Genomic DNA, 8522 nt, shown 5'->3' on the forward strand with positions numbered 1-8522 from the left:
CTTAGCCTTTGACAGTGCCAAGACATGTAGAAACAATACACCCAACTCACTTTCTGGTTATATTCTTGTCCAAAATAACGTAAAACTACACTTTTCCTTGCATATTCCTAGGGTGCACGGCAATTTTGGGCCACTGGTCGTCCAGGTCAACACAGAGCGAGGTGACCCATGAACCCAAGAATGACCCAATATACTTGGTTACCCATCGCAAAACACAACACATAGAGTCTGACACACTCATCTCTCTGAGCCACTTGTAAGTGGTTACCGGTCTCTCTCAGGAGCCAGGAGACGTCTCATAGCTCACTTATAAGTGCATCACGGTGACCACCGTTAACCACTTGTAAGTGAAAACGGTACTTGTATGGGGTGACTGGGAAATCATGCGACCGCTTACAGTGTTGGGCCTATTCTGTTTGTTATTTTTTGTACTGGTTTTATCAGCTGTCGGCGTGGTACTTCTGTCCGTGGACCGTTATCTGGCCATCCTACATCCGATATTCTATCAGACCCGCATGTCACGTCAACACGCAGCCGTGAGTTTGGGGATCGCGTGGCCAGTCTGTGCGATTGCCTGCCTGTCTCCTCTCATGGGCTGGAACTGCATCGAAATTGAAACAGAACATTGCCTGAGAAACGCACCTGTGAACTACCTAATCCTAATAAATACCATTTTAGCCGTTGCTGTAGTAACCGTGGTCTTCGTCAACGTAAGAATTTTCATCGCACTGAAGCAGCGATTCTCCCGAGCGGGACCCCTCGAGCAGCCTCGGGAGAATCTGCCCGCCGCCCGTCGCAGGGAACAACGAGTTGCCGCGAGAGAGCAGCGGCAGCTGAAACTCAGCCTGAAGACGGCGGTAACTGTTGTGATGATTGCAGCCATGTTTATCGTCATTTGGCTGCCAATTTGTATCGGCTTCATCAGAGGCATCTCCTGTCACGCCGACGAGAACTGTGAGGCAGAAGCGAGGCCTTACTGGGGGTTGCTGATCGCGTTCTGCGGTTCAGTGGTGAACCCGGTCATCTACGCGTTCAGGATGAAGAAGATTCGAGAGGCCTTGCTGCGGAGAGGAAGACGACTAACACGCGGTGTTCGCGACAGTTTAGGCTGGTGGTCATCAAACCGAGTAGTGAACATTCAAATCGTTGGAAATGTTGGAGGGGATCTATAGGAAATGATAATGACAGCGGCCGGCGATTACTTGTTTCGTTCATTCGTGTTAGTATATATGTATATATATAATTAATATATTTAATATAATCAATATATATATATATATATATATTTAATTATATATTTAATTATATATATATATATATTTAATTAACTTCAGATATGTGCTCCTTATACACCTTATTTGCATGGTCTCCAGATTTGAAATACGTACGAAAATTGATGGGTGACCGGATGTTATCAATAAAAATTATTCATTGGCGAGAAACACAGGTACCGTCATCCATAGCTGCCTGTCATTAGTCACAGCTTGCCATCAAGCGGGGTTGGGGAACCTAAGATGTCTTAAGTGGCTCATTAAGGAATTCGCTTTTGATTAAATCTTTTGCATTCATTAATTGGATTGAACCGGGGAATTTCTACTTTCGTGTGTGCTTTTCGCACCTACTTGCTAATTGACCATAATGTGCTTCAGTATTACGTTGGATTGATTTTAAGTCCCATGAACACATGTATGGCAGGCAGACCTTCCAAAATACTTGCAAAAGTATTCTTGCGTTAGCTTGGACATTACTTGAAATAGCAACTTCTTCTGTTGTTGTTTTTTAATTTGTATTCGGCCATGTTGCTTGGATTATATGGATGACATCTACGCCCGCATCAATTCTCGTCCGTTTCCAAGAAAGATTTGACCATACTACAAATCGTACAAAGCTCCTGCAACATTATGAAATAATAATACATATTCTTGATATTGCACTTAAAACATCGGATAATTGATACTATTTCAAAGTCAAATAAGTACATTTGAGAGAACAAAATGAAGAATTTATTGTTTACATAATCAAGTCCTTATCACTTAAACAATTTACGATGTCCAAAGATTTCATTTTGTCTAAAAGTGTTGATTGAAAAAAGACATTACGAGACTTCTAACAAATTGTTTTTAGCCAGCCACATATTAACGCTAGTTCACCTTTAACTGCGGGGTAACCTTTATCCGTTGCTCATGAAAAAAATAGGTATAGCAAGTCGACGGACGGTGGTTTCAACTTGCAATATTTTGAAAATATTGAAATATGAAAGCACCGTCCATTGACTTGCTATCTCTAGAAACCATGCTGTCATTTTCAAATATAACGGATATAGGCTACCCCACGGATAATGGTAAACTAGCGTTACAGTTAACACCGTAAAGGTGTCGTCACCTTGGCAACAACTTCTAGCCGAATATTATCGGAATGAATGGAAATTTTACGGAGTTCTGTATCTTTATCTATATAGCCGGTATAACTGCCAACGGCGTAACACGCCAGCTTCGCGGGCACGCGACGCGGCAGCAGCTGGTTATATTACACAGAACGATCCGTCACACTTAACTTTTGCACATCCATCTGCAAGCGTTCTTTAAAACTATCCAGAGAAGATGCCCCTACTGTACTTGGTGATAACAAATTCCACTCTACGATAGTTCTGGGAAAGTACGAATTTTTGAACACATCAATCCTAGGTTGGTAACTCTGGTATTTGAAGCCATGACTGTTTCTTGTTCTTTTTTGAGCTGGTATTAGATACTTATCAGTTGGTACGTCCACCAGTTTATTGGTCATTTTGTACATCATGCAAAGTCTGGACATTTTCCTTCTGTCTTCAAGTGATGTCCACTGTAGATCTGTTTTCATTTTGGTAACACTAGCATCCCTGTTGTAGTTGTTTGTACAGAATCTGGCAGCTTGGTTCTATACCCTTTCAAGCTTATCTTTGTCTTTCTTTGTATACGGATCCCAGACTGTTGCAGCATATTCAAGGTTAGGTCTTACCAGTGACGTGTATGCAAGTGATTTTACCCTGGTTGGGCATGCCCATAAGTTTATTTATTGATCTTTAGGGTAGTCCCTTCAGTTAGCGTAGTAACTGATTTCCAAGGGAGCCCTATAACAATAATAATAACCTAAAGTAAAAAAAATAACACTAACATAGGATTGAACATAACAAACCAATTCGGATTTGTAAATCATACAAGCAACTAGGAAAACTCAAAAGAATAACAACACATACTTAATAACAAAAACAACTCAAGATCACAAACTCATAAGGTCATTGGGCGGTGATTGCGGTCAGATGTCAGTGCCATTTGTCCTGATCAATCGGACTGAACATAATAAAGAATAATCCAATTCGGATCAGTAAATCATATACGCAACTTATAACAACTCATACACAATAACAACTCAAGATCACAAAAATCATAAGGTAATTGAACAGTCATTGGCCGATTGGGATCAGATGTCAGTGTTATGATATCAGAGACTGTTTAAAGGCTTTAAGAGTAGTTGCTTGTTTTGTCTCAGGTTTAAGTTGTTAGATCACATCATGCCACCCGATACTGTTTACATCTCTATACTTAGACACCCGCTGGCTCAGCTCAGATCTACTTTCAACTGGTATGGTCTTGCCAGAAGATCCCAAGGGTTGACAGGAGAAGACCGCGTTGCTTCGTTTCTTAAAGATCCCTCGAAATTTCAAATCCCTCACGCCACCAGCTTAAAAACTCCGTATACCCTTTCAAAGAACTTAATGGCGTATGATCTAGGATTTCCTCCAGGGCTTTTTGATGACCAATCTTTTGGTTTTTTCCACGAGTGGAACGCCCTGCAGCCTGGCAGGGTTGTAAGTGAGTGAGTGCGTGCCAGGCAGGCGGCCTGCCCGTCTTAACCCGGGAGCCTCAGTCCCGACCCCCCCCCCCCCCCTACTTTGTCATCTGAGGGTATAGACATGTAGGAATGTAGATGTAGAAGCACCATATGACGGCGTTACTTAATCAAGACATAGGATGTATCTGTTATTATCATCATCAAAAATAGAGATGTTGTTTTGAGTGTGCCTGTGTGTGTAATTATGTTTATGGTCAGCATAACTTAAGAACCATGGATTGATTGTAATGATATTTGGTAGGTGGATAAAGGTTGGAAAGAGGAAGGTCAATGTCGCTTTCTGCTTCCCTGGTAAGTGACCTTGGTACTGCGGCAGAACTTCGATTTTTTCTTATCCTTTGACCAAGACGCGTGCTATGGTCTTGAAATTATTGTGGCAGATAGCTTGTGATGTAAGGAAGAAATTAAGTAGTTTTGGGCCACCTACCAGCTTGCTCTGGAACTACAGCTTCTACTTTGATAATCTTCCGAGGAGAATAACTCTAGAAAGTAACGACGCATTTTCAAAATATCAATATGTAATTAGATTAAACAAAGATGTACGTACATAGTGAAAGGTAACTTATGAAAATTAGGACTTAATTTACACAATGAAAATGAAAAAAATCTATATCAACATTGTTTTTATTATAGGGCACAAATGCATGCATGTGTAGTTTTGGCGGATATTGATGATGCAAATAAGTACGTAATGCAGTTGTGACATAATGCTTGTAACTAGTAAATGCTTGGACTGTCAACATTGTGACCGGTGTAACCTAATTAAGTTAAAGGTGTATGTAACCAAGAATAGATTATGTAGATGTGGAAGCCATTTGTATAATCTGAATATTTCTTAGAGCACAGCCATCTGTCCTCAGCCAATCAGGGGTGAGGATTTTGTTGCTTTGAAATCCACAAAGTATGGTCAGAAGTTAGTTAGAGCACCTCTGTCCCTTGAGTTTGTTGGGCCTCGGGCCTCGCCCCCTGGAGAGCTTGTTGAAAATGTTTGGTCAAATCCAAAAATCCACTTCGTCGGGATCCGTTCCTTCACGTAGCGACCGCCCCATTAGCGCAAGCGCAGCACGATTGAACGTGTGAAACCTCATCTCGACTCTAATACTGCAGTCCCTCCGCATTTTGATCATCGAACTTTTAAAGTTAAATATTTTTAACCTGATCGATCCAGACGTACAGAAGAAATTCAAAATAGCAACTCAAATACGCTTGGGTTGAGTGTAGGACATTTACATGAAACTAGGGGGACTACAAGGGGCGCGATTAGCCCGTAACTAGGCTACCAATGGCTAATTGTCGACGGCGGTCAGTGACCTGCTAGCGGCCATCTGATTGGTCCTCGCTGGAAACCGCCAGAAATCTAGTGCATGTCAAATAGTGTACACGGGGGGAGGGGCAGATGTTCCACGCAAGCCTGACGTGTTCTCTCGCGAGAATTGAGACTAGGTCATTCCCCATGACGATGTGCTGGTAGACATCGAAAAATTTGGGAGGTATATACTGTACCTTTACAAAACAGTCATTGATTGAAGAAAATTGCTGTAACTGTATGCACACGTGACTGACGAACATCTTCAACAACTTTAATGCAGTCATTGTGACGGAAACAAAAATAAGCAAAGAACATGGAGGTATCAAAAAAATCGTAATGGTTTGCTATTGCAAATCTGTAACTAATGGTTTGCTCCCTGGGAGCACTGCCAAAAAAGGCACATTCCCGCGTGACGTGTACCATCAGTTGTGACTTCCGCGCAAAGCCAGCTGGAGCAGCCGACAAGTCACGTACCGACTACTTCCTCTCGTGGAAGGAAAACTGAAAACAACTCTAGACGTGACGTGGCGGAACAGGTTTTGCAGTTAGGTCGGACGCCTTTTGCTAGTCACCGGTTCCAATGCTCGACCGAGTAGAACCGCTGAGGATCTAAGTTGAAAACTTCGATCAGGTAGGAAACAACGTTGCCACTCACAGAGCTCTGTTTGGCATGTTTGGTGGAGGTTACCGTGGTGTTGTTTGATTTTTGACGTATTTTTTCCTTGTCCACCCCTCCCCAAAGACGAAGCTCTTTCTACGCCATTTTCCTCTTCCTCCTCTCCTCAACAAGTTTTAGAATGTATAACATTGATAACACGTCACCTGTTCTTGGCCCAGTGGGGCAAAATGTAGAATCAATGTTGTGTGGTAAAATAAACATTTTTAAGTATAATTGTGGTTGTACAATAATGTACATCTGTTCAACCAAGAGAGAGAGAGAGAGAGTTCGAGAGTTCGACAAGTGGTTGATTCTTTCTTATGCCTGTTATTTTGTATGTGGGCAGGGGGAAACGACGGCTAAGTTCGATGTTGAACTGCAGCTGTTTTGATATCTCATGTTCTAGACATTATGATCTGTTGTAGATAGATCATAACTTGGGGGTTAATTATAAATGGTGTAGGTTTCGATCCTTACCATCTTTTTTTTGGAGCTGTAGTGGCCAATTTTCTCAAATATGTGAGATACGTGACTGATAAAGAGAACACTATCGCCAATGGAGTCTTTTGCATTTCGTCATTTAGTATGTGGGGAAGTCCACTTAGAATTCCATATCAACAGCTATCAATTCACTTCCGGAAAGTCACACATTTGGCAAGTATCTAGTAATGATATTTTATCACTTGAGAATTATGTCATTTTTTCATTCATTGTGCAAATTTTCTACTAAAATGATTGAATTTTCTTGTTGATTATGCAAATTAGTTCCCGATTAACTAAGTGGTGTGAATCTTTGTCTAAGATACCTGGATGCTGAATATTATTGTGTCGTTTCCAATGCAAGCTGCTGGGACTTAAGCATACACCACTTCTCATTGGCACAAAAAGCTATAAAAAAATCAAAACCATAGCATGTACAGCATAAAAGAGATAAATCGGAAGTTTTGCTGCTGTACCAAGCAAAACTGCCAGGGGACACAAAATTGACCTTGACCTTCGTCTTCCTAAGACTTTGATTTTTATCATGGTGGTTATAATGTTTAAGACGTCCCTGCCCTGATGCAGTGCCGTTTTACATTTTTTATTTGAATTTTTTTAGTCCCCTACGCTGCAATAAACATGAGAGAGACCCCACTTACCGACCCTCTTGATTTAGGAAAGTGATCTCAAACGTATTTGCCGAATTTCCAAGCTATACAAGTATCAATTCAAGGCGGAAATTACCTTGATTCTCAAGAACAGGAAGTATGATTTGTGAGATTCGATTTTTAACAGCATCAGAAGCAAAATTCTTATGATGGTTGATTGTAAAAAGGAACTGTTGTATCATCGGCGATATAAATGAACATAAATCTCCAACGTTGATTATTTCAAATAGCCGGGAAACTAAAATTTGTAATTTTCGTTTTTCTCTTGCAGTCCTAAAGAAGAGTTGACTCCAGCCAAACAATGAGGAGCAAAGAGAAGAAACAGTGAGTGACTTCCTCAAAGAAGCAGGTGACTAGAATGAAAGAATTGACCAATTACTAGCGAAAGGAAACGGGGACCAGATGATCATTGCGCAACAAAGAGAGGATGTTGCTGCGCGCTACGTTGTATGTTGTACTGTTAGGGTCCAGGTTGCTACTTGGCGTCAACATTTCTGATGAATGTTTCATTTCGGTCGGACTTATCGAAATACCCGAGGATATGTCAGTCGGTAGCACGGTGGTGCGACTGAGACATTGTCTTGTCGCCAGCGGCGTGAGTTCTACAGAAGACGACAACGGAGCGTTTTGGTCAATGAACATCACCACAGGGGACGATTCGAGGCGGTTTGGGGTTGGTGATGAGGACGTAAAGTTGATCGTGGCGGCTCCGCTGGACCACAAGGTGCAACCGCAGTACAACCTGACGGTGGAGCTGACAAACACCGGGGACAAGAACGTTCTCTACGTTACCCTTGTCATCGTAGTGACAGACGTACCGGGATACCCGCCATTCTATAACAAACGGTGCGAAACACCCGTCCTTCCGGACATAGAGAGAAATGGTTATCATACTCTTGTCAGTAGTGACGGATTTTATGCTTCAATTAACGGAGAAGAAATTACGTCGTATGGCGACTATCTTCAGAACTTTTTACCGAGGCACTTCTGGGCTAACTTTATCTTGAAAGGCGATTGTTCCTTACAATTCGCTGTTAGCTTGAGAGAATTAGGTAGTGATCTGGAATTAATTGCCCCAGTGCTTAAAGAGCAAGGTAGGGTCGAACTCAAATGTTATGACCAAGAGTGGAAGAGCAAAGGGAAGATCACAGCAGCTTATATCTCTCACAAGGACGACCTGCCCCGATGGGTATTTAGTAGTCAGTTCCGTAATGAAGAAGGTGCTCAGTTCTTCTTTGCTGTAGAGTTGAATGAGACATGGACCACATCATCATACTGGCTACGATGTGGCGCTAACGTCCCATTGTTCGGGGGACCAGTGCTGTTCGAGTGGACATTTGAGTACAACATTACAGGATGTCCCAAGGGCCGGTTCGGTTTGTACTGTGACAAGGACTGTAATTGCGAGAACGGAGCTCGTTGTCATGGCTTTAACGGTGCCTGTGAGTGCCGTCCGGGCTGGAGAGGAAGGGCCTGTGATATACCCTGGCCTGAGGTCGTCATTTAGAGACTCCTGGGT

General features: G+C 42.2%; 2 protein-coding genes across 2 annotated transcripts in view; both read left to right on the plus strand.

Moving 5' to 3' along the window:
- The window catches only part of LOC118418192 (cannabinoid receptor type 1A-like), a 31579-nt gene extending 30407 nt beyond the window's left edge, over positions 1–1172 (plus strand). Inside the window, exon 3 of the mRNA XM_035824032.1 lies at positions 445–1172. Within this exon, the coding sequence (XP_035679925.1) occupies positions 445–1172 (728 nt within the window). The remainder of the gene's footprint in view (positions 1–444) is intronic.
- A 4490-nt stretch (positions 1173–5662) lies between these two features.
- LOC118418193 lies at positions 5663–8510 on the plus strand. Its single transcript, XM_035824033.1, has 2 exons — positions 5663–5828; positions 7275–8510. Exon 2 carries the CDS (start codon positions 7431–7433, stop codon positions 8508–8510), a length of 1080 nt encoding a protein of 359 aa, XP_035679926.1. The 5' UTR covers positions 5663–5828; positions 7275–7430.
- Positions 8511–8522: the final 12 nt, after the last annotated feature.

The sequence above is a fragment of the Branchiostoma floridae genome, chromosome 6, assembly GCF_000003815.2.
Source record: "Branchiostoma floridae strain S238N-H82 chromosome 6, Bfl_VNyyK, whole genome shotgun sequence".
NCBI classification, from domain to species: domain Eukaryota; kingdom Metazoa; phylum Chordata; class Leptocardii; order Amphioxiformes; family Branchiostomatidae; genus Branchiostoma; species Branchiostoma floridae.